The following is a 25,321-nucleotide window of genomic DNA, read 5'->3' on the forward strand; positions in this document are numbered from 1 at the left end:
ATCTCATATACAAATCCGAACCTGAGTTTTGTGTATTGCGGTTTGTGAATGTCGGAGAATATGAAGGTATGTAACATAAAATAGTTCTGATATAATCATCATAAGGTAACTAATATATTCACTCTGCAATTGTTTATAGGTGCACCATGTATCGAAAACACATTGGCCTCTTCGAAGATCTTTATAAACCACAGTTCGAAGGACTGGTAAGATTTGATTATGTAAAAATAACTTTATACACTTTATATATGATTATTTATGATGTTAAAATAATTTTGTTTCATACACTTAATATATTTACATGTCTGAGTTTGTTGGACATTATTACATAAACCATGTAATGGAGCATCAAAGTGAGAGCTCGGAGACTCAGTCATAAAGAATGGACTCAGAAATGAAGATATAGTGGCTTAATGAACTTTTTGTATATGCAAACTTTAGTATAATTTTGAATGTTTGTAGTACCAAATACAATAGTCTAAACGAAAATATATTTATGGGTTGCTTAAAATATTATTTTAGTGGTCTTAAAAAATTACATATTATATTGTCTCAAATTATTATATCAAAGTAATTAAAATTGACCGTAACAAATGTATTTGGCTTATTTAAAATTTCGTTACGGTCAATTTGGGCTTAAACTTTATAAATGGATTTTAAAGTTTCAATTAAACTTTAAAAATAGACTTTAAATTTTCAATTTATATTTTGCATATGTAGAGTAATACTATAAACATTTTATTAACTATTCATTTTATTATTTTTAAAAATGAAAAAAAAAAATATTTAATACGAAACTTACAAAAAAATAATTTATGTCTGAACATACGAACTACTATAAAAATTAAAAAAATTAAACAAGTTTTTAAAATATAATAAAATTTTCATTCAACAGTTTAAAGAATTAAAACTTTTTTTTTATTCAGTTCCTGTCCGCACAAGCGTGCGGGTAACTCTCCTAGTTTGAATTATATTACATAGTCATTGTTTTCTTTAAACAGCTTAAAAGAACATTAACATATTTAATCAAATCAATCATGCTTAACATTTTTCTACATGATCTATATGACTATATGCAAATTACTACTACACATAGAAAATCTGGCCGACATTTAAAAGGCTCTCCTGAGGAACATTGAAAATGGCACTATTCTCTCTACAAACCTTCCTAAGAAACGCATAAACATAATCAATAGCTATCCTCTTGTAGAACCTCGCCTCTCTTCTAGCTCGAACCACTGTGTTCCCCATTATATGCACCACTCCTGCGTCTCTGCACCTGTTTATGAACTCCACCTCGTCCCCTACTCCGCTCATCTGGCTCGACCCTGTTATGGTGTTGCTCGTTCGTTTTGTTGCACCTGAGGGAGCTATAACAGACTCTATAGAATCAAATGTATCAAACGTCGACACGTTCCTAATCTCGTTCCCATTCCCAATCCCGTCTCTGGACTGTTGTTGTTGGCTTCCACAGACACTGTAATCGTCTGAATCCGAGCAACCTTCCATCATTGATTCGAGGCGGACAAAAAGGAAGAGGCTTTCAAAGAGACGTTTCTCAAAGTCGTCGTCTTTCTTGTGCAAGTCTCTGTATCCGTACCTGGCGACGCAGCGGAACATGTGAAAGTTTTTGGGGCCGATTCTTTTTACAAGGAACCGTTCTTCCTGTGGGACGGTGTAGACAGGAAGGTTCTTGACGCAGACAAAGACCACAACGGAGTGAGTTGCCGGCAGGTTTGTGATGAAATGAGAGAAAATGTGAGGGACTCCACTAGCTAGCTCGGTGTAAACAAGGCCTATCCCAGGAACACGGACAAGACCAAGGCTAGGACCAAGCCCAAGAATCCAAGCCATTGAGACTTTACTATGCATTTCAAACTCATACCTCTTGAGTGTTCCATAGTGCCAAACATACATGACAACGAGAAACGCCGCCGCAATGACCAGCGGAACCCATCCGCCTTGGTTAACTTTGAAGAGCACGGCCGAGAAGTAAGTGCATTCCACGAGAAGAGATAGAAAGGTAAACAAGAAGACTAGAACCCAATGGCATCGCCAAACGAGTATCATGATCAGCATCATTAGAAGCGTTGTCACGAGCATGACAATCACAACTGCAGTCCCATAAGCATTTCCTATCTGGTTCTGGTTCTTGAATCCAGCAGTGACAGCTATGCAAAGAATCATGAGGATCCAGTTGATGTCTGGAACGTAAATCTGACCAAGAAATTTCCGAGAAGTATGCACTACTTTAACTCTAGGGAAACAACCGTGAGCCAAAGCTTGCTTGATCAATGAGAAAGTTGCAGATATTGTGGCTTGGCTTGCAACTGTTGCAGCAGCAGTTGCAATTACGAACATTGGCCAATATACATTTTCTGCAACAACAACGGAAACAAAAACATAAACTTCCATCAGAATCTACTGACCACAGAGATATCCCTCAATAGAAACATAAACATATAAAGGTAAGATAACAAACTTGGAATGGATTGATAAAATGCGTCTTCTACATGATGAGGGTACTTTCTAAGGTACGCAGCTTGTCCACTATAGGCCAAAAGGAGGCAAGGAAACACAATAATAGTAAAAGCCAATTGCACAGCCGAGACTGGAAAGTGAGATAGATCCGCAAATAGAGCTTCAATCCCTGAAAATAGATAGACATCAAAAGAATGAATAACAAAAAGGGTAAGAAGAAGAAGAAGAAGAAGAAGAAGAAGAAGAAGAAGAGAAGGAGATAGATATTTGATAAGGCTCTTTACCTGTGATACTAAGCATAATGCCTCCAAGTGAGGTCCAACGATCTTGACCTCCTCTTTTGAAATATCGATATATATAAAGAGGAGAAAAAGCTTTCAAAACGCTTGGATCATGTTTCCATATATTGAAGATACCGATACTTGCAATAAAGAGAAACCAAAGAAACACAATGGGAGCGAAAAGCCACCCAACCTTGTCTGTTCCATAATGTTGTACACTAAACAAGCTCACTAATATCACAACCGCAACAAGAACAACAACACCTGTAACAACAATCAAAAACCTTAAGTAATCAATCATTACACTCGCATAAATGGGCACCGTAACAAGAAATAAGAGACTTAAAACGTCGTAGTTAATACCGTTGTTTATCTGAGGAAGGTTAACCCTGAGTCCACCGGCAGCAGATAGGACTGCAACAGATTAAACACAATGAAACACTTTCCCGATAGAGAGAACAAAAATGTATACATTTGGAAGGTCAGTGGATAAATACATTACCCGAAATGGCAGGAGTAAGGATTCCATCACCAATCACCATGCACGTACCGAGAAGAACGAGAATAAGTAGCGAATTTTTCCTAGAAGTGCCTTTCTCTAACCATCTCTTGGTTTTTGCAGCAAAAGAATGCTCATGAAATGTAGTACGGCTATAAGTTGTAAGCTCTTCATCAGTACGGTGTTGGTTCGGAATTGTGCTCACTTTTGCATGTCTACAGAGCAAAGAATAAAGAGCAAATGTTCCACCTACTCACCAAAACAAGAGATAAATTCAAATCAACACAATACGCATTAGCAAAAATCACCAAATGAAAATATAGGAACACATAACATGTAAATACTACCTTGACCATTATCGTTTGCTTTGCATACAACGAACACATATTTGAGGAGAGGGATGAGTGTGAGGGAATATATGATTAGAGATAGAGCTCCAATGATATCTTCAGGGTCTTTGATCCCACGAGGAAATGTATTATAGAAAACATATAGAGGAGAAGTTCCCAAATCTCCATAGACAATACCAAGACTCTGAAACGAAAGCTGCAGAAGCAAAAACGCCGAGAATTTCTGCAGAAAACCGAAACTACAATATATCCCCAAACCAAAAAAGATTCTCTCTTTATGTCTCTATACCAATGCAGGTAGCAAACTAACAACAGTGTAAGAGAAACTAAACAACAAAAACCAATACAAATCAACACTCTGAGACAGCTTAATTCGATATTAATCAAGGATTATGTATCTAACCTTTTCTTTATACATGTTCCTGAGCTGACCAGCTTCTTCATCCATAGGTTGATCAAGTGTCTGATCCAAATCCCACATAGTACCTCTCCCACCACCACCCTCTTCATCAATCTCACCAGTACCACCACCAATTGATGCTTCTACTCTTGCCGCCATTTCTACTTGCCTCAAGGAAACTAAAAATCTAATCTTTTGACTCTAAAAACGCAAAAACCCAGAACCCTAAAATCTCCTCTAAATCCTCAAACCCAGATAAAGATTTTCAATTGTAACTTTTTGGATTCGATCAATTTAAGCTATAGAGATCAAAATTGTAGCATCTAAAACCAGAGAATCTACAAAAAAAAAAAAAAAAAAAAATCCCTAAAAGGAGAAATAAATCAATTAATACACAAAAATGTAAACATCTACTTATGTCCTGCATCCCAATTTTGAACTAATAGACAAAAAATCCAATAAAAATTTTCTATAGAAAAAATAAACCAAAAAAGTTTGGAGTTTTATTTTATTCAAAGAGAACCCTTAAAAAACCCCAAGCTTTAAAAATTCTTCAGTAAAGAGGAAACAATGTTTTCCACGTTCTGGAGAGAGCATTAACGTTTGGTGGGCTCTGTTCAAATCGTTACCAATGAATCAAAATTCACACTAAACTAAACCCAAGCTGGAGAATGAAACAAAGATGATCGAAGCTATCGAAATGACCAGACCAGAATTTGGGTTTTTTTATTTTGTTTTTGAGTTTTACAGGTAATGATGATGATGATTAAGAGAAACGAAAGAAGTAACTGATTTCTTAATATTATTTTTACTCTGATTTTACAGAGTAAAGCAACCAGCTTTTTTTAGAAAAAGAGAGAGAGAGAGAGAGAGAGAGAGAGAGAGAGACAGGGAGGAGGAGGAACTGTGGTGGGGATTATATGATTACGACGACGACGAGGACGAGGACGAGAATGTGGATGTGGAGGGATTTACATAAAAATTAGCTGTTTTAAAATTTAATCTGATAATTAGCGTTACACTTTTAATTATATTTTCTTTAATTGGGATTTGTATTTTACTTAAACTGTCTTTGTTTGTCTTGTGGCGACATTACCTAATTTATTCAAATTTACTTCCATGTTTATGACTTGTGTTTTAAACTTTTTAAAAAAATTGTTAGAATCATTACAGAGATACAAATACAATTCATTAGTGGGTTAGTGTATGTGGAAGGTGCAGCCGTGCAGGAAATTTTTTATTTAATATATTTGTTATTTATAGACATATGTACTAATTAGTATTGAAGTTGTAAATTTTTAATTAAATTGGAATTAGTGTATATTCTTAATGTCCTCCCTATAAAGCTTGTAACATCATTTTCTAATGATTATTTTCTACTTTTATTTAAGCTTTAGCTTTGTACACATTTTCACTATAATGAAGGTTTCATAATTATTTTGATATATATGGTAGAGCCAAAATCTCAAAACTAATGGACTGAAGAATCGAAAACTTAATAGAATCAGAGAATTGAATTAAGTGGAACTAGTGAATGAAGGTTGGGAATTTTGATGTGATACCATATCAAATCACTGTGAAACTTTCATTGAGCGAAATATATGTGTACAATGTAAAGCTTAAATACAAGTCACTGAACCACTAATAATAATCAAACTTTACTAATCGAGTTACCTATAATACTAAACCAGAGATTTTGTTTTTTTGGTCGTAAACCAGAGATATAATCTCTAATATAGTCATCACATATCAACAATCAAACCCTTCTCAATGTATATATGATTAATTAATCCTGCAAAACTCACCAACATTAGTTACCTCCTTCGGAACTGCCAAGTTTAGTTTCTTTTATGATGGCTACTACTGGCTATGAACTAGTCGGCTTTTAGACGGATTTGTTCACATCTCCATCCATTTCTACACTGATAGTTGTTGGAGTTATATCTACTAATTCACATACCGGTTAGGAAAATAAAACAACATAATCTCATATTAAATATGCTATTAGGAACTATAACCACCACATTATTTAATTAGAAGGATTTTGTGTTAAAAAGACTTTTGTGAGTCGTTAATTTTTACAAATCCCCTATATGTTTTAAAAGAGAAACATTCTCACACAAAAAGCTAATGTGTCGCTTTTACAGAGCTCTGGACACTATTTACTTTAATTGTCAATAGTTTTTAATAATATTTACATTTATATACCATTGTATTTTTCCAAAAATACAATTAACACCCAAAATTAAATTTTTATATTCTCTTTCTAACTTAATTATCCCCTATATATTAATGCAGAAGCACTCTCACAAAAAAAAACTGATGTGTCGCCTTATAGAACTCCTATATTTTTTTTTAATAAATAATGCCACTTAAATATTTTGAGCCAGTGTTTTTTTCTATTATTTTTTAAAAATGAAATATTTAATCAACTATTAAATACGAAAAATTATTTAATTATCATTTTCATAGTCTATTAACTTATTAAAAGTAAATTACATTTCGCAAACAAGAAAAAAAAATTATTCATTTGTTTATAATTTTATCATTTTTCTCATTGTATTTTTAAACTTAGGATTAGTTTAAATTAAATCAATTAGTTTAAAATTAAAATTCTGTTTTATCTATTTAATGGTATAGTGATATAAATAATAATGTGAAACATAAAATATGTGAATTTGATTTTTAGAAACATAAAAAGACATCAAAACTTTCTACGCCACCTTAAAATTCTTTTCCAAGTTCAAATATTTCACGGGTGAAACATATTTTATAGAAAATAAACGCAAATTTGACTAAACGAAAAAACTTTAATTACACATTTTATTTTATACAACTGAATCTTAAATCTTAAATAATATTTTTACTCATAATATTTTATTTAAATCGATTTATTCCGCACATAGTGCGGGTTGGTACCTAGTTTATCCTTTATTTTTAGAAATCAAAATTAATATGTAATAGTGTCCGACTTTTACCATCAAGTTTGTAAAATATTGACAAATAATATATCAAACTGAAGCGTTCGCGATGGGTAATCTATGTTTACATTAAAAATTTAGAAAACTTTAATGTATATAATCATGTAAAATTTATATTGCATAGTATTTTTAATTTCATATGATTGATTTGTATTTTCTAGAAGTGAACGGTAAAAGTTACCAAACTTAACGGTTTAGAGGGTTTTTCCGCGTATTAGTTCAGATGTGGAATATACTCTTCTCCATCTATTCAAAGCCAAACCGAAGTCATGTTCAATTGCTTTGCCGAGGATGGCTAACTGATCAAATTTGGCTTTAACTCCTTGTTAAATAAAACAGAAATAACTAAAGAATGTATTAATTTGAGTATAGTTTTGTGCAATAATAATTTAAACTGATAAAAACTGATTTTATGAGATAATTAATTTAAACTGAATATATACTACAATTGATGAAAATTTTTGATAACTGATCATAATTGTGAAAAAAAAGTAATCAACTGGACCCCAATGTGTGTAATCTAACCAAACTGTAACGAAAGTCTGAATTAAATAAACAAATATATATATATATAATAAAACTAATTTATATTTCTTGTATGATTTTATGACTGGTAAATCCAGCAAAGACATATGAAATTGCTTGATCGAAGTTATATATGAGAAGCTCAACGAATTATTTAGCTTTTTTTGACGAACTCTACGCAATGAGCCATGCATAGCACATTGTCTGCTAATGAGTTTATATTTCTTGTTTTTTAAATATAACTCACTTTCCATATTACTACTGTATCTCTCTTCTAGCACGTGACGACCTTCTAAAAAGCTTAGAAAGCTTTAAATGAGTGATTTTGCATGGTTACTGTTAGAGTTGCTTTAATTAATGTAGTATTAATTATATAATTATTTAAGATGAGAGTAATCTTTTGTTAGAGTTGCTTTAATTAATTTAGTATTAATTATATAATTATTTAAGATGAGAGTAACCATGGAAGGTTACTCCACTAATGATGGTCTTATTATATATTTTCGAATGGAAATTTACGTGCATCTCAACTACGTCTAAGTCTAACCACATTCTTCCCGACCAGAAATTATTTTTGGACAAGAACTCCGCTGCGGCTAGCCGCTAGGACTCAACCCAAGTAAATTCACTATATAAATATCAACATTTCCTTTTTTCGATTAGACCCTTGTGAAAAGTTTTGCTTAAAAAAGGCTAATTAAACACGTTGATTAGATCAAAGGACGCTGTTCGTTTAGTTTAGGCTATAATAAGACTTATATAGCATGCGGATGCGGTCTCGTACTTTACCGTTTTGGGTAACCAAATAAAAAAACAAATTAGCGTCCAACTGGAAATTAATCAGTTATACTATTTATACTATACTCCATTTTTATATGTTCAAACATTAGACTTTGGCTCGAAGAAAAAGATGTTCACAAATAGATCCCGTAGCATCCAAGATAATGCTTGTTTAGAAATATATATACACACATCTTTATCACACACACACAAAAATATATAATTACACCGCAATGGGGTTTTTTTTCTTTCTTAAGTTTTCTAAAAGACACGTTATCTTATTTTATCAAATACAATATTTAAATCTAGGAGGTGCAATTTAACTTATTGTAATCCTTTTCAATTTTGCCTATTGGATAATGTTTATAATTCATTACTATACAGTATATAGTTTCACGGTTACCAAAAGTCAAAACCGTCGTCATATCTTTTTCGTGAATTAAATTTGACTTTGTTACATATACCTATATCATAAACCGAAATTACCATACTATATATTATCATAAAATCAACTTATTGACGATATTAAAACTTACTAAAGCTTGAACACTGGATATATCAGTATCAGTTCACAGAATACCCATTGCGTTGTATGCATATACGCATCTAGCTCACTTACACACTCGAAATATTACAATGACGTATGTGCACCATAACATAATTATGTTGGCAAATAGACAAAATAATTTACGTAATTTCAAGAAATATATATACGTGCGCATGTGTAAATTCAAAAAATATAACTAAAACTATGGGAAGTTATTATTTATCTTATGATTTAGAAATCGAAAATCCATAGAGAACTTTAAAAGCTATAGCCTACAGCGTGTTCCGATGGTTAAAATAAATGTCTAATAAAAAGTTAAAAACTGATCGAACTTACATAAATTTCGATTAACAAGAATGATATGTATGGACTCATGTCATTTGATGTTCTTTTTTTTTTTTTTTTTTTTGAATAAAATCATTTGATGTTCTTGTATAACAATTCCTATACTATTTGTATGGACTCATTTGAAAGGCACGTGATTGTACCTAAATGTAACAATAAGACAGCTGATACGGTAACCAAAAAAAAGTGGTCCTTGTCCGGAAAAGGAATAACAACAAACAAAGCTGGTCCAATTATTATTTTTTGGGTTATGGTTTTCTATTATTAACTCGAGAAATGAAGGTCGTTTAATCACCCAAATGAACATGTTATACTACTACTATTTTTTTTTTGGTTGTGAAGCCAAGGTGAACCCAAGCAAAGCAACCTAACTAGCTACTTTTGTAAATCCAAGTTAGAAACTACCAGACGTGTTTGTTATTGGTACTCATACGCACACGTGTATCACGTGCTATGCGTAATAGGGTTCAGCAAAGACAGAAACCAAAGACAATTTTGAAACGAAACGACCAAAAAAACATTTTTCTGTACGTGGGCACCACTTAAGATGTCATATTTAACTCCTCTATACAAAAGAAGCATTTGAACCTGAGTGCCAAGGTTGAACAATTATTTACATAATTAAGTTTTTGTTTTATCAAAAAAATAAAACCAAAATCTGCTTAAGAAAGAAACGTGCCTATGCCTTTAAGACAGTTCGGTGAAAAATCCTTCACAATGTAGAAACAAACGAAGAAATTTCAAATTTGGAAGAAGATAATATAGATATGATGAAATACCTCTAGAACCAATTGCATATTGAATTAATTATCTCATCAAAAGCTCCTTACAAACAAACCAAAAGGGTAGTGGCTTAGTGGTAGTACAATGGGTTGGTTCTCTTGTACCTCGGGTTCAATTACCTTTTGGATTGGAGATGCATTTTTAAAAATCGAAATGGACTAAAATCTGGTTTCGGATATTGAAAAAGATTATGGATCAAAGGTTCTGAACTTCTGCAATTTATCAAAACAAAAATATATATACACATATATATAGTGTCTAGAGTTTGAATGCAATTATAAGAAGATGTTCTTTCACCGTAAGAAGATGTTCTTTCAAACTCTATAAGAAGATGTTCTTTCACCATTTTCCTGTATATCTTCTTATATATAAACAGCAATTATAAGAAGATGGTCTTTCACCATTTTCCTGTATATCGATGGTTTCTTGGAATACTTATCAAAGTTTAATTCTAAGAGAATCTTATTTACCTTAGTGTTCCAGGTCCGAGGAGCCTGTTTCAAACCATAGAGGGCTTTATGCAATTTGTAAACCTTTCCTTCACATCCATTGGTTGTGAACCCTTCTGGTTGAGTAACATAGACATCCTCTCTTAACTCTCCATGTAAAAACGCGGTTTTAACATCCAAGTGATGCACATCCCATCCGTTTGACGCCGCTAGAGCAATAAGGAACCGTATAGTCTCAATACAAGCTACATGAGTAAATACCTCATCAAAATCCACACCATGTTTTTGCACATAACCCTTTGCTACTAGCCTTGCCTTATATTTGTTGATGCTATTATCAGAGTTACGCTTAACCTTGAAAACCCACTTCAGCCCGATTGGTTTACTTTCCAGAGGAGGATCAACAAGACTCCATGTGTTGTTTTTAGTAATAGACTTGATTTCTTCTTCACATGCATCCCTCCATACCTTCTCCTTGTTTGCATCTTCAAACTTTAATGGTTCCTCATTAAGCATTAACAAGAGATTCTCTCCTTCGACCTCTGCAAGTAACAAATAATCCTTTAAGTATTGAGGTTTTGTGGTTGTTCGCTCAGACCGTCTTAATACTATCGGCTGTGACTGTTCTATTTCACCTATCTCCTCTGCATCCTCTGATTCAATGTCTGAATTATTATCACCTCCGTTAGCCTCTGCAGCTTCAGTGACTGTTCTGTCTGCAACTTCATTGGTCCCAAAAACACCAACACCAACAGTAAACGACCCTGCTTCTTCTTGTCGCTCTACAACATTATTCCACTTCCAACTTCTGCTTTCATCGAAACAAACATCTCTGCTTACCGTAATTCTCCGACTGGTTGGATCAAGAAGCCGATAAGCTTTTGTACCAGGTTCAGTCCCAAGATACACAAGCATCTTTGATCTATCATCAAGTTTTTGCATATGTGGAGTTTCTACCTTCGCGTTGTCGATGCAGCCGAACACTCGCAAGTGTTCAACATTAGGTTTCTTGTGCTTGAATGCTTCATAAGGCGTTTGATCATTTAAAGTTCTAGTTCCAACTCTGTTTATAAGGTAGGTCGCATGTCGTACAGCTTCACCCCATTGGTAATTAGGCATCTTCATGTGCTTTAGGATGCTTCTAATCATTCCAAGTAATGTTCTGTTCCTCCTCTCAACCACACCGTTCTGTTGTGGTGTGTAGGGTGCTGTTAGATGTCTATTTATTCCCTTATGTTGGCAAAAATCCTGAAACTCCTGTGATAGAAACTCTCCTCCTCTGTCCGTTCTAAAGGTTTTGATAGAGGTTCCTGCTTCTTGCTCAGCTAATGCTTTGAAACTTTTGAATTTATCAAACGCCTCTCCTTTCTCTCTTAAGAGGATTGTCCACATATACCGAGAAAAATCATCAATCAGAACGAATATGTACCTCTTTTGTGCAGCAGCGGAGGGTGAAATTGGTCCACAGAGGTCCCCATGAACAAGCTCAAGTGCATGTGATGCTCGAAAGGATGATGTCTTTGGAAACTTATATCTAGTTTGCTTTCCAAGCAGACACGATGGACAAGTCTCTTTACCTTTCGGAGCATTTGATATTCCGACTACCAGATCCTTTGATATCATTGTTTTGATGAGTTTGAAGTTGATATGTCCTAGGCGAGCATGCCAATCCTCTGTAGTAGCAATCTACAGACATCTCGTATTATCGACTTCCAAGTTCACCTTGTACAACCTATTTTTTGATCTGTTAGCTCTTACTAGGAGATTTTCGTCTCTATCATGGAGAGTGAGGTAGTCTTGGCTCATTCTGACATCACAACCAGCTTCAGTGGCCTGTCCGAGGCTGATGATGTTGCTTCTGAGGTCCGGTATGTAATAGACATCAGAAAGAATTTTCTTGTCTCCACCTTTTGTCACAAACAGAATGGAACCTTTGCCTTCGATATTAACTCTTGAATCATCCCCAAAACGAACCTTTCCTGTTATCCTTGAGTCAAGTTTGCAGAACCAAGCATGATTACCTGTCATGTGATTACTTGCACTATTATCCAAGTACCACAAGTTCTCTGATCTGTCTAATTCTTTTGGTTTTACTTTCTTCTCATTAAGGTAGACCACCTCATGCATCATGAGAGACTCTGCTTCGTGTGTGTCTTCTTCTTCTTTTTCTTGTATTTCTTGAAGCTTGATGAGCTTTAACAGTCGATCCGGGCATTCTGAAGCGTAGTGCCCGAGTTTATCACATCGGTAGCAAGTTACCTTGCTCTTATCTCTTGGTTGAAAGTCATAATCCTTCTGTGAATAACCATAATCTCTTTGTTGGTAAGAGAAACGTCCATATCCTCTTCCTCGACCTCTACCACGACCACGGCCTGCTCCTCTACCTCTGCCTCCTTCTTGAAAGTAGACTGGTGGCTGTGAGTAGACCGGTGGCTGTGACTCTGTATTAACATACATGAGTTTGTTCTGTCCTTCTTGGGATTCTTCTTCGTCATGAATTCTCTCTTCATAAGTTTTTAATCTGCCAACAATATCCTGAAAAGTTGTTGTGTTGAGATCAAGCACTTGTTCTAAAGATGCGACTATATGTATGAACTTCTTCTTCGGTAAGCTATTGAGAAATTTCTTCACGAGTTTAGGTTCTTCAATGCTCTGCCCCAAGGATGCTGATTTTGTTGCTATCTCTGAAAGTTTGCCGACAAAATCATCAATTTTGTCTGTTTCCTTCATTCTAAGTCTATCAAAATCAGCTGTTAAAGTTTGCAGTCTCGCTTCTTTGACTCTGTCAGCACCCAAGTTTCTTGTTTTTATAGAATCCCAGACAGCTTTGGATGTCTCTAGGTCACCAACTTGTAGAATCATGGATTCAGGTATGGACTGAAACAAAAGAGCTCTTGCCAAATCGTTTTTGTCAGCTTCATCTGAACCAGGATCAATCGTCTCCCATACTTTGTTCACTGGAGTGTTACCTTCATTCTCATGGCCCAAACGGTATAGTTAGTATCGTTTGGCATTGGACATTGTATGGATGATGATGATCCTCCTTCCTTCATTGCGGTGGTCGTTGCTGCTCCAACTGTTGTAGTTAATTCACTCATGTCTCGAATGAATCTCTCGAATAAAAAACATTTTAAAATATCGAACCCGGAAGCTCTGATACCAAATCTAGAGTCTGAATGCAAAGATCAAAATATAAAAGCACTTCTTTTATTAGCTTTGAAACTCTCTCAAAACAAAGCTTCTCAATTTTTTTCTCTCTTAAATTCTTACAATTGTTTGTCATAACTTGATATCTTTTTATATGAAAAACTAAAACCTATTCCTACTAGGAATCCTTCTATGTTTAGATAACTCCTAAACATAATGCACACTTATCTCTTAACCATAACTCGGTTAGGATAATAACACTTTTGTCTTCAAGCTTATTCAACATAGTGTCTTTAAAAAATAATTTGTCTCTAATTGAATGTCATTAAGAAGTTTAGGTTTTAGAAGTCGTCATATTCTGAATATTTTATTAAACGCTTAATAGTCGAATAGACATTAACCTAACATGAACTGTCATAGCATAATAATGTTATAATATAAAACGAATCAATATCGCAATCTAATCTATACTTTAGGTTCTACGTAGTTGTCTGTTGCGTTCTTATTATACTAGATTAAATTATTAGATTCCGTATTTAGAAGAAAATTATATACGTGAACTTTTTTTTCTTTGTTTATGTTTAATTATCATTTAAAAATTGCTGTTTCGCCAATCCTTGAGAGAGCAAGCACTCACTGGCGAGTTCATCGAAATCTAGAAAATTCATTGTTTTTTTAATGAATATTCCATTTTGAAGCAACAATGCGGGGATTTTTAAATACCCCATCCACCCCAAAAAAAAAAAAGCTGTTTTACTAACTTTATAAAATAATATAAGCAAATAATTATAAATAATAAAAAAAAGATTTTTAGCTTCCATGGAATAAACTATAGTCGTTTTAGTTTTCAAGTATGGAGTACTCATGATATATATGACTATATGAACACACATTGAAGCAATATATTTTGCCTGCTAAGATTTACTAAGATACTTTTTTTTTTTTTTTTTTTTTGTCAATCAGATTTACTAAGATACTTATGATAAAGAATATTAGTATATCACAAAAATTAGATCCTTGGAATATTCCGTATCAAGGGGTGCTTAAAAAGGGTGATTCAGATCTTCCCGATTATTATTTTGTCGCACCTAGGTTAGACAAAAGTGACATTTGACGACAACTTCATCCTTAGCCGAAAAACAGAAAACATGATTCACTAAACAAGTACTATTTTTAGATTTACGTAGAGCCTTCTACTAATTGATATATTAGGGGAAAACATGATTCACAAAACAAGTACTATTTTTAGATTTCCGTAGAGTCTTTGCTAATTGATATATTGGGGGGAAAAAAATCGTAAATTACACAAATTATTTAATCAGCTATGATTCTCCTAAAACTAAATTACACGTGGTAATATAAAATTCCCTTACGATTGGATATGTAAAAGATCTCCATTCTCCAACTTGAATTATTGTTATACTCAACAAACTAGCTACTTGATAAATTCACATAAGAATTCCAATTAACATAGTATTGTCTAACTTTTCTCTCATTAGTCTTTTTTTTCGTTTTTATAATTCCTCGAGTATTTCTCTAGTTTAGGAAATCAATTTAATAGTTTGATCAATGATGGCCAGCCACGGATGGTTGTTTAAAAAGTGTTTAAATATACATGTAAATCTTCCTTAGTCAACCAAAGAGAGAGAACGAGAGATACGTTACAAATAAAAACAAGTCCATGAGTTTTACCAAAAAAAAATCAAGTCCATGAGGTGGGCTTGACCCACATGCATTGGAATTGTATTTCCACACGTTCATTGAGAATCTATGAGAGAGTCTACATACATTATTTGTTTGATAACATGTCTACATCATTTCATAACCATTGTTAATCATGCCTAATCGTTCAGTTTTAAAATTTGTGCTTCAATCGTATGGAATAGTGTTATTCATGTTGTATAAACAATCCGCGATTTCAAAAATAATAACGTGAGTTGTAAAACCATATTCTATATTTTGATCATTTTCTAATGGACAATTTATCTCACAATTCTCCAAATGTTATTATTCCAAATGAATCGGTGAGGATCTAAATCGAATCGTAGTGTCAATAAATAAATTTTTCATAATCAAATTAATGCTAGTACTATATGTCAGTTGAACTTGAACCTAACGTCCAAATTTATGGTTTATTTATACAAGTGTATACCCACAAAATCTATCCTATCCTTGACTAAATAACAACGTCCAAAATAATTTGTCGACGCATAAAAAAATAAGTCAACTATTTTGACAATCAAAATAAGAAGTTACAATTCTTCAATATATATTTTTTTTTTTGTCAACACAATTCTTCAATATTATTTTGTAAATAAGTGACTTTCTTTATTTTTTATTCTCTACGTTCTTGACGAAAATTCTAAACCGTGAAGATTTTCTGTTGGGCCTACGATTAAAAGTAAAAAATACAGATTTGAACGCACTTCAGAAATAAAAGGCCCAATTAGAGTTCAGCTTGATAATTGGTACCATTCATTGAAGTAAACAAAAGAATACTATGGAACCAACATACTACGGTTTTATTCAAGTATATCATCAAAAGTTTAGTTACCTTTGGGACATGAACAACATAGATTCGTTCCACTTTGTCTTTGCCTATGTTTTCGAATCTTGGACATGACATGTTAACTCCCATTGCTAAAACGAAGTGTAAACTTTTATCTTAATAGATTCTTTTCTTTCGATTTGGCTTGCTGATATCACATTTGATTGATACATTTTGGTTGACAAGTAAACGGAATTGAGATTGTATACCGTAATGCATTTTCTTTATCAAATTGGTTTCATTGATCACGATATTTAGCATACTGATTTTGTGTTAGTCGTTGCTACATCACCATCTAAATTTATATTTACAACATACATTTTGTTAACAAATAAACTTATGGATATAAATCATATTAAAGTTATGAAAATATTATTGTCATTTTCTTTGTATTATGTTTATAATTTGGTTTCCATTCGATTTAACGTATCTAAACCAAATTTCCGAATCATCCACAATTACAAAATAAATCACTAGTATCCACAATTGCTCCTACTACCTAAACCATAGTGTAGGTTCCAAAAGGTCAAATCCTACAGCTAATTACATACTAACACAAGTCGCTTCCTCCAATAATAATGATCAACTTAGGCATCTACGAACCTAACATTTTCCCTCCTAATTTTCACAGATGACAATGATCAGCAATTATAGAAGAATCAAAACACACATCTTCAACAACAAACTCAAAAATCGTTCAAATCATGGATCAATTATCAAATCAAAGCCAATAACAACAAAGAGTCTTGAGTCTAATACGTACACATTACATCAAAAACTAATATTCAGATTCCACATTTCTTCTTCTCAAATGTTTACATACTACTACAGACAGCAAGAGAGAGTGATAATAAGAGAAGAGAGAACAGTACCAGAGATATCATCTTCAAATGTCTAAGTTCTCCAATTGAATGTTACTCTTAAGAGGCACGTAATCTCCAAGATACCCACCAAGATGATCATACAAAGCAGTCTTATCAATGGTCTGATGATGGTAACTCTTGCAAACATAGTAAAACACACTCTGAACAAGCAAACCCACAAGATTAACCATCACAAGAACACCAACTAGCAAACCACCAACCAAAGTCCTAGTGAAAGTTCCATACTTCCCTCCACCATGAACAACAACAGCTCCAAAGACAACTCCAATCAACCCACAGAGCAAAAGGTAAACAAAGACTAAACCCATAGCCATCTTAGTCTTCCCTTTAAGCAACTCGTAAGCTTTCCTCATAGCGGCAAGTCCATAAACCGGTTCAAGAACAGAGATCACACTACCTAAATGCCATAAAGCAGTGAAAAACACATGAACACCAAAGTAGAGAACAGAGATAATGATTCCAGCTACGACAGCTAAACCAACACTGTTCAGATCAAGAGCAACGAGGAGAATCACAAGGAAGACAAAGAAGACAGCGTTGTAAGCAAACATCAACAGAGCAACCCAAAGGAAAGTGATGAAGAGTCTTTTAAAGACTTTGGGAATCGCTGAGAGAGTCGAGGAGAAAGAAACTGGCTTCCCTGTGTAGAGAGAAGCGACGGTGAAGACAACAGCAGCGGTGGAGAGGAGAGAGAAGGCGAAGAGGAAGATCAAGTAGCTGAACTGGAAGATCAAGAGAACAGTCCAATCGTGACGTGAGCGATCTGAGTTCGGTGGGTCGGATTTGTCGAGTTTGGCTAGGATTGGTTGAGTGAAGAGGGAGTGAGCGAGGATAGCGAAGGAGAGAGGGAAGATTAAAGATAAGGTTATGAGGTAGAAGGTTCTTGGAGATCGTTTCTTGATTGAGATTGATTCTTGAAGTAGTTGAGGGATGGTCAAGAACTGGAGCTCTTCTGGTTGGAGATCCATGGTTGATCGGAGAGAAAGAAGAAGAAGAAGAAGAGGGGAGAGATGAAGGATCACCGACGGGTCAATTTGGAAATCTGAGAAAAGATGAGATTATTTTAGTTTCTTTCTTTGTTTGGTGTTGTTAATATCAAGAAGATGTAAAAAGAAATGAGGATAGAGAGACTTTGTTGGAAACTTCTGGGAAACTCTTAAAACACGTTTAAGTTTTTGACTAGTTTGTAACTTTGTATTGTAACCAAAGCTTTTTTTTTTTTTTTTTGGTAATTATAAGTTTTGAAATAACTTAATTTAAGGAATAATAATATACTCCCCTCTGTCTCACAAAGATTGAAGTTTAGTATTTTACACACATATTAAGACAGAGGGAATATATGATTAATTTATAATTTATTATTTTCACTTTTCCACTTTCTCATTTTTACACTCCATACACTCTACAACATCAGTAATCATTAAAACAAAAATTATTAAAAATATTCAAAACATCAATCTTTGGGAGACAAAAAAATTTCTCTAAAACTTCAATCTTTGTGAGACAGAGGGAGTACATATGTAATTGGTCACAACTCTTTGTGCATGATCTCTGAGAGACGCAATCATGATGAATCAGGCTTGAAGACTTTTATTTTTTTGGTTTTAAATCTTGGTAAGACTTTTCATTTTTGTAATACCAACTATTGTAATACTTTATTTTTAACTATGTGTATTATTTATTTACGTGTTAAAAATATTTAAGTTTAAGGAATGCAAACATGATTTAACTTCAACGACATATCAGAAATGTTTTAATCTGAGACATTAAAATTGTGATGGTTTGATATTTCGATTGTATGTGTGATTATACTACTAATATATGTTTCTATTTATGTTTCCATGTTATAAATAGGATCAAAGTTTCTAGAAAGAGCAAACCGGTGAAATTAATTAAAGTTTTCTTTTAATACTTAAAAAAAAAATGGATTTTGATACATCTCTAACAGGTTTTGTTTTGTTTTACAGGTTTTTATTTTATTTTACATGTTTTTATTTTTAGAAAAGAACAGTAATTAATTTGACGAATAATGGTTACTTCTACTGAGAATCGGAGGGTGCAGAGATATCACATGGACCGATGGTCCCAACTGTTAAACGTCGATATCAACTTTATAATTTCAGGCTTCAAAGTTCAAACGTATTAAACATCAATTTGGATATTTAATAAACTGTAACAATATTGTTGAAATTATTATTGAACTTATAGCTTCTTTTTTGGTTTAGTTGAATTTTTAACTTTGGTAAAGTCTTTACGTAAGGAAAATAGAACTAACAGTCAAATGTTGGTGTATAAGCACTAATCCTACACACACATAAATGTAACACTTTTTATTTAATTTCTACTTTCAATACCGTATAGTCTATCTAAATGGATTAATCCTAATTGGTTATACATACTTTCAACCTTTGTTTTGATTTAGTTAAACTTTTAAATTTTGTACAAAGAACTGTAACAACTAACAACAAGTGTCCAAGACCGGCCGGTTTAATTAATTGAACATGCTCAAATTACCATTCTTATTTACGTATTCTTATTTGATGAGCCCTCCCAAACCGGGCTAGATCAAAGTACCATTTGGTTGCCTTCAAATTAATAATTGATACGTATAGAGTATAACATCAAAAAGATTCCGCAAACATCACATATATCGATATATACATATGAAAGTAGCAGTACGTCTATATAAATAGCAATTGATCATCTCAAGGTTTCATTTGCTACGGTACTACCTTTCTTCTTTTTCTCTCTCTCTCGTTTAGCATTCTCATGAGATTATAGATTAGGGTTTTAGAAAGATAGATCAATGAGGAAAGGTAAGACAGTGATAAAAAGGATAGAGGATAAGATAAGGAGGCAAGTGACATTCGCAAAGAGAAGAAAGAGTCTGATAAAGAAGGCTCATGAACTCTCTGTTCTCTGCGATGTCCCCCTTGGTCTCATCATCTTCTCTTACTCCAACAAGCTCTATGAGTTCTGCTCCAGCTCCACCAGGTTTCATTTATATATTTTCACTTATATGTATATAATTGTAGACTCATACATGTGTACGTACGTACGTGTTCTTTGTTTTGGTGGGATAAACAAGAAAATGAATTTTTTTTTTTTTTTTTTATAATATAGACCAAAAATTTGAGTTTTCTTGATGTTATCATCATCACTTGTTTTCATATTAGTGTTGCATCTTTTATTTTTTTTATGTGCACTGGTACGCTTGTTTGATATTTTACCGAAGTTATATGCTTTCTTGGCTTGATTTTGAACCCTTTTTTTTAATAAAAAATTCAATCGATGAACTAAGAGACCGTTTTCTGATATTTAGCCTTGTCTCAGGGTTTAGTTCTAATGTTGATCCAAAAAAGTTTTCTTGTTAATGAATATAAAAAAAATAACACATCATTATTAACAATTTTCTGTATTCCATTACTTAATTTCCTAATTTTATTTTGTTTTTTTGCAACATATCATCAGCATGGAGAATCTCATCATGAGATACCAAAAGGAAAAAGAAGTTGGTCATACCTCTGCAGATCACAGTTTCCACCCTGCAGTAATTAAATTTCTGCCAGTTCCATGAATTATTATTTAATATCAGCACATGCTAAAATTCTTATAGGATAAATATTAATAATAAAAATTAATTTTCTTATATATATAGGATCAGTCTTCAAACTGTGCGAAGACGAAAGACTCAATGATGAGAGAGATCGAGAATCTTAAGATCAATCTTCAGCTGTACGATGGACATGGCTTGAATCTCTTAACCTACGACGAGCTCCTTCAGTTTGAACTTCATCTAGAATCCTCTCTTCAACATGCCCGAGCTCGTAAGGTATATATTTATACGTACACACACACACTCTATAAATGACATTTATTTATTAAACGAAAAGTATGTTTTAAGTACATATTTTGGTGACCGGTATTTAAACACTCGATAACACACACTATATATATAGATTTTTCTTTTGTTAGAATGGTTTTATAAATTTTTAAAGTAATGGTTCTAAACTCTTGTGTTTATTAAAGGGAATTATGCAGTGTGAGTTCACGCAGCAACAGCAGCAACAAACAAACAAGCTTAAGGGAAAGGGAAAGGTGAGTTATTGTCATTTGGTAATTATTTTCCCCCTGCACTAAATCAGAAAGTAGTCATTGTTTAACATTCGAAGGTTTATAATATAAATAACCATATATATTCAAATGTTCTCATTACTATATTTTTTTTCTTTTCTATAGGAAACATTCATGGATGATGAAACCCAACATTTTCCCGATCTGGTACATGCATGCCTTTGTGTGTGTATAATATAAGAAATACTATCATGTTTTCATTTTGTATATGTATGTTATTGTAAGCTTTTTAATATAAATGTCGATACTAAAAAAAAAAAAAAAGCTCTTTATTTTTGCATTTTAATATGAAGGTACAAGGAGGAAGCTCTTGGGAGCATCTGATGTGGCAAGCAGAGAGACAGATGATGATGACGTGTCAAAGACAAGACGATGATGATGACGTCACACGCCTGCAACAGCAAGTAAAGGAGGAGTTCCTTTTTGACGGTGAGGAAGAACAACAACAACAACAACCCACCGGTGCTCTTCAGCTCCTCCAGCTGCCACAGCCATCTTCATCATCACAATTCACAACCAACCCCAAACCAAGTCCCATATAACTACTAGTCTACCTCATAGTTTATCAAACTCATTCTCCTCATAGTTATATCATCAAACTCATTCAGTCATTCTCGATTTCTCATAGCATTAAGAATTGACCCGGTTTGATTTGGTATGGTTCGGTTATTGATATCAGACAGTTAATTAATTTCCGGTCTTTCTTCTAATTAACCAACAAACAAAGACATTGAACTTTTCGGGTTGGTTACTTTAAGGAAATGTTTCTCTGTTTAATTACCGTATTTGCGACTCCATGCCACTACAGTAAACTAGATATTATTACACTTCGTTGCCACTGCTGGATTCTCCAATTAAACAAAGGTGTTCGGAGAAACCAAATCAACCTGAAATTCCGATGAACCGGAAAAAAACTCGACGACACCGTCTTCCCTCGAGATCGACGGCTAATAAACAAGGAGACAACGACAATTCCACACAGTCAGAAGGTAAAAAAAAAAAATGTCCCGACATCGATTCATCTAAATAGTAACATCTGATCATTTCCAGTTCCGATTCGTGCAGCAATGAACCAAATCGAAGATCCTCCAAACCCTAATCTACCGGAACGTCTCTTACCCGTCGATAGCTACTCAGACGGAGCACGTCTTAACATATACTCGAGACCAGAGTACCTCGGTACAATCGCTACACTTCTCAAAGGATCTAAAGAATGGGAACAAATCAAGAATTCACAATTCGGTAAACTCTTCCAACTCCCTGTAGCTCGATGCTCACATTCAGGTAAACTGTTACACGGTTTGCTCTCCCGACAGCTCGTAACAGAAAAGAAACACGAGATATGGTTCGTGTTCGGTGGTCACCCAATGCGTTTCTCTATAAGAGAGTTTCACATTGTGACTGGTCTTCGTTGCAGTGAGTTACCAACACAAGATGAGGTAGACAAGCATAAGGATCGGTACTTGTCTGTGTGGCATAGGCTGTTTGGAAATAAAACCATGGTTACGGTCGCAGATGTGTTGGATATGTTGTTACAAAACGATAAAACGACAGATAAGAAGAAGCAGTTTTCGTCTTGGAAAAAGCTTTGTCTTGCTCTCATTGTGATTGTGGATGGTGTTGTTGTATGCCATGACCAAAGCTTTGTTAGTTCTGAGTTTGTGGAGATGTTGAATGATGTTGACTACTTTTTGGATTACCCCTGGGGGAGGTTAGCTTTTACCGCGACCATTCGTCGTTTCGGGCCGCCTAAGGATGCGACTAATCCGATTGGGAAGCTTAAGAAGCGTCTGAAACAGAAGACGAGTGCATGTTACGGTTTTCCTCTAGCGTTACAGTTACAAGCTCTTGAATCCATTCCGGTTATATTGGAGAGGATTAAAGATCCGTTGGATCTTCGTAACTTCACTGAGAGGTCAGCTGAAGGGTTGTCATTCGCAGTTTTGCTTCATGAGACTAAATTACACAACGCTGAGGTTGATGACAAGGTTAGCTAACCCTTCATTCTAAAATAGATAACTATTATTTATCATGTTGTAAGTTGTAACACATTGTAGCTTCCCTTAATGTAATGTAGCTTCTGGTTGCACATACATTGGATCCTAAGGGAATAATTAACGAAACAGAGTTGGTTTGGGAAACAGAGGTTTCTGATCCTAAGGTGGATTTCATGTTGAAACTGATCAACGAGGGACATGTTTTCAAACCGTTTGAATGGCCAGTCTTGAAAGCAGCAAATCAAGAGGTTAATATTCAAGAAAAGCGTATTCTAGATAAGGCGAAGCCTAAACATTTTACTAGGTGTTCTATGAAGGAGAAGGAAGTTTTCAAGCCTCCTACTAACATCCACAAACATACTTCTCAGAAAAAACCAACGGCCAAAGTTCATGTTGGTGGAGAAAGTAACGACCCCGGGTACGTCACGCTTGCTCACTTGGATGACATGAAGGAGTGGATACTGAAACAGAATGAAGACCTTAGAAACAAGATTAGGGAGGACGTTACAGAACTTGTTGGTTCCAAATCACATTCTCAAGATGACACACCTGAAGGAGGAGCATCTAATCTTCGCCGATCAAACGGGCTTAACACCAACTGTTTGGAAATGATGGCTAACACTGATGCAACCCCTACAGAAACTCGAAAACGCAAACGGGTAGAGGTTCACTCTATATCAACTAGAAGTGAGTCAGCTTGTGACATTGAAGGTGGAAAGGATGTTCAGTGTCTAGGGACACAGGCTAGGGAAGGTGGAGAGGGTGTTCAGAGTCTATGGAATGAAGACGGAAATGCGCAAAGCTCTGGTACATTTGATCAGTATGATGATTATGGAGATGCTCTAAAGATCACTCAGGAAGATGATTTGATGCAGGAAATTAACGACTCTGTAAGTGTGTGTTTTTTACATTCTTACATCCCATTCCCATTTTTTTAACTGATTTTTTTACGACTCACTTCCTCACTTATGATTGTTATCATACTCAAATTCTTGTAGGGTCACTGTCCAAATTGTGTGAAGACGAAAGAATCAATGATGAGAGAGATAGAAAATCTTAAACTGAGTCTTCAATTGTACCAAGGACATAGCCTGAATCATTTAAACTACGACGAGCTCCTTCGTTTCGAGATCCAACTTGAATCTTCTCTGCATAATGCTCGTAAGGTATATAGTATACACACTCTATATACATACATTTCATTATTCAGACGACTCATATACAACATGTATTTTGATGAACAACAGTTTTATAAACATACACATATCCCAACTTTTACAGTTTCAATGGTTCATGTTTCTTGTTTATTAATTATGTAGTTTGAGTTCATGCGGCAGCAGCAACAAACAGACAAGTATAAGGGAAAGGGAAAGGTGAGTTCTCTTGCCAATGGTTTATAATCTGATGATAGCTAAAATATAAATAAAGTTTTTAAGCTTTAGAATGTATGACCATTTTTAACTATTGGTATAACTGTTCATTAGGAAATACTCATGGATGAAGGAAGCACACAGTTATCCAATCCGGTACGTGCCTTGGAGTGTCAAAGGCAAGAAGATGATGACATCATGCACCGGCAAGTGAAGAAGGAGTTCCCTTCTTGCGGTGAGGAAGCCACCGGCGTTCGTCACCTCCCCCAGCTGCCACAAGACTGGGCTCAAACTAAGGCCGGGCATTGGGCGTGTTCGTTTCGTTGATGCAGGCGGCTGCGGCAGCGACTGCGGCAAACGCAATCTTTTTGATCGCCGCAACTAATCGACATCCAAAATTAGAATCAGCGTTCCCCGTAGCGTCTTGCCGCAAGCACCTGCGGCAACCAAACGAACAACAATACATGCGGTGACGAAACGAACAGGCTCATTGTCTCGTTAATAATCAGATAATAACAGACAGCTAGTTAATATATCCGGTTATTGTCTTTGCTGACTTCTAATGGACATTGACCATGCTTTGAGGTTCAACAACAAAAAAAACTCTTATCCTCATGAAGTTGTAGCATCACAACTTGGTAATTAGTAGTAGCTGTTTCTTTTTGATTTTTCTTCTCCATTTGCTTAACAATATTTGTGTCAATTAAATTTAGAAACAGAAGCTCATTTGCCTCGATTAGTTTTGTGAAATATATATTATAAAATGAATAATTTTATTATTAGTTTTGTGAAACTTCTCCATTTGCTCATCTAAGTCAAG

At 34.4% G+C, this 25,321-nt stretch overlaps 4 protein-coding genes across 4 annotated transcripts; 2 read left to right on the plus strand and 2 right to left on the minus strand.

Moving 5' to 3' along the window:
* Positions 1-895: 895 nt before the first annotated feature.
* LOC104757506 (potassium transporter 10) lies at positions 896-4,942 on the minus strand. The gene is made up of 7 exons (XM_010480253.3): positions 4,015-4,942; positions 3,609-3,834; positions 3,265-3,510; positions 3,126-3,176; positions 2,766-3,026; positions 2,483-2,650; positions 896-2,378 (listed from the first exon to the last, which is right to left on the minus strand). Exons 1-7 carry the CDS (start codon positions 4,168-4,170, stop codon positions 1,087-1,089), a joined length of 2,400 nt encoding a protein of 799 aa, XP_010478555.1. The 5' UTR covers positions 4,171-4,942; the 3' UTR covers positions 896-1,086.
* An 11,867-nt stretch (positions 4,943-16,809) lies between these two features.
* Positions 16,810-18,199, minus strand: LOC104759583 (uncharacterized). The gene has a single exon (XM_087495230.1). It carries the CDS (start codon positions 17,966-17,968, stop codon positions 17,003-17,005), a length of 966 nt encoding a protein of 321 aa, XP_087351356.1. The 5' UTR covers positions 17,969-18,199; the 3' UTR covers positions 16,810-17,002.
* Positions 18,200-19,719: 1,520 nt separating this feature from the next.
* Positions 19,720-21,896, plus strand: LOC147924161 (agamous-like MADS-box protein AGL63). The gene is made up of 6 exons (XM_087495232.1): positions 19,720-19,994; positions 20,472-20,550; positions 20,659-20,832; positions 21,030-21,098; positions 21,240-21,281; positions 21,428-21,896. The coding sequence occupies exons 1-6, from the start codon at positions 19,807-19,809 to the stop codon at positions 21,674-21,676; spliced, it is 801 nt and encodes a 266-aa protein (XP_087351358.1). The 5' UTR covers positions 19,720-19,806; the 3' UTR covers positions 21,677-21,896.
* On the plus strand, positions 21,870-25,169 carry LOC147924162 (uncharacterized). The gene is made up of 6 exons (XM_087495231.1): positions 21,870-22,123; positions 22,200-23,122; positions 23,212-24,021; positions 24,130-24,297; positions 24,451-24,504; positions 24,616-25,169. Exons 1-6 carry the CDS (start codon positions 22,033-22,035, stop codon positions 24,826-24,828), a joined length of 2,259 nt encoding a protein of 752 aa, XP_087351357.1. The 5' UTR covers positions 21,870-22,032; the 3' UTR covers positions 24,829-25,169.
* Positions 25,170-25,321: the final 152 nt, after the last annotated feature.

This window comes from Camelina sativa, chromosome 17 (genome assembly GCF_030686135.1).
Source record: "Camelina sativa cultivar CO46 ecotype springtype chromosome 17, ASM3068613v1".
Lineage (NCBI taxonomy): Eukaryota > Viridiplantae > Streptophyta > Magnoliopsida > Brassicales > Brassicaceae > Camelina > Camelina sativa.

Bases quoted from the DNA above. Each gene is read 5' to 3' on its own strand.
- LOC104757506 (XM_010480253.3), bottom strand. From the start codon at position 4,170: ATGGCGGCAAGAGTAGAAGCATCAATTGGTGGTGGTACTGGTGAGATT. The intron at 3,511-3,608 runs GTAGTATTTACA...TTTGGTGAGTAG, and splicing joins AGCAAACGATAATGGTCAAG to GTGGAACATTTGCTCTTTAT. The intron at 3,177-3,264 runs GTAATGTATTTA...AATCTGTTGCAG, and splicing joins CCTTACTCCTGCCATTTCGG to TCCTATCTGCTGCCGGTGGA.
- LOC104759583 (XM_087495230.1), bottom strand. From the start codon at position 17,968: ATGGATCTCCAACCAGAAGAGCTCCAGTTCTTGACCATCCCTCAACTA.
- LOC147924161 (XM_087495232.1), top strand. From the start codon at position 19,807: ATGAGGAAAGGTAAGACAGTGATAAAAAGGATAGAGGATAAGATAAGG. The intron at 20,551-20,658 runs GTAATTAAATTT...TTATATATATAG, and splicing joins ATCACAGTTTCCACCCTGCA to GATCAGTCTTCAAACTGTGC. The intron at 21,099-21,239 runs GTGAGTTATTGT...TCTTTTCTATAG, and splicing joins AGCTTAAGGGAAAGGGAAAG to GAAACATTCATGGATGATGA.
- LOC147924162 (XM_087495231.1), top strand. From the start codon at position 22,033: ATGAACCGGAAAAAAACTCGACGACACCGTCTTCCCTCGAGATCGACG. The intron at 22,124-22,199 runs GTAAAAAAAAAA...CGATTCGTGCAG, and splicing joins CAATTCCACACAGTCAGAAG to CAATGAACCAAATCGAAGAT. The intron at 24,505-24,615 runs GTGAGTTCTCTT...ACTGTTCATTAG, and splicing joins AGTATAAGGGAAAGGGAAAG to GAAATACTCATGGATGAAGG.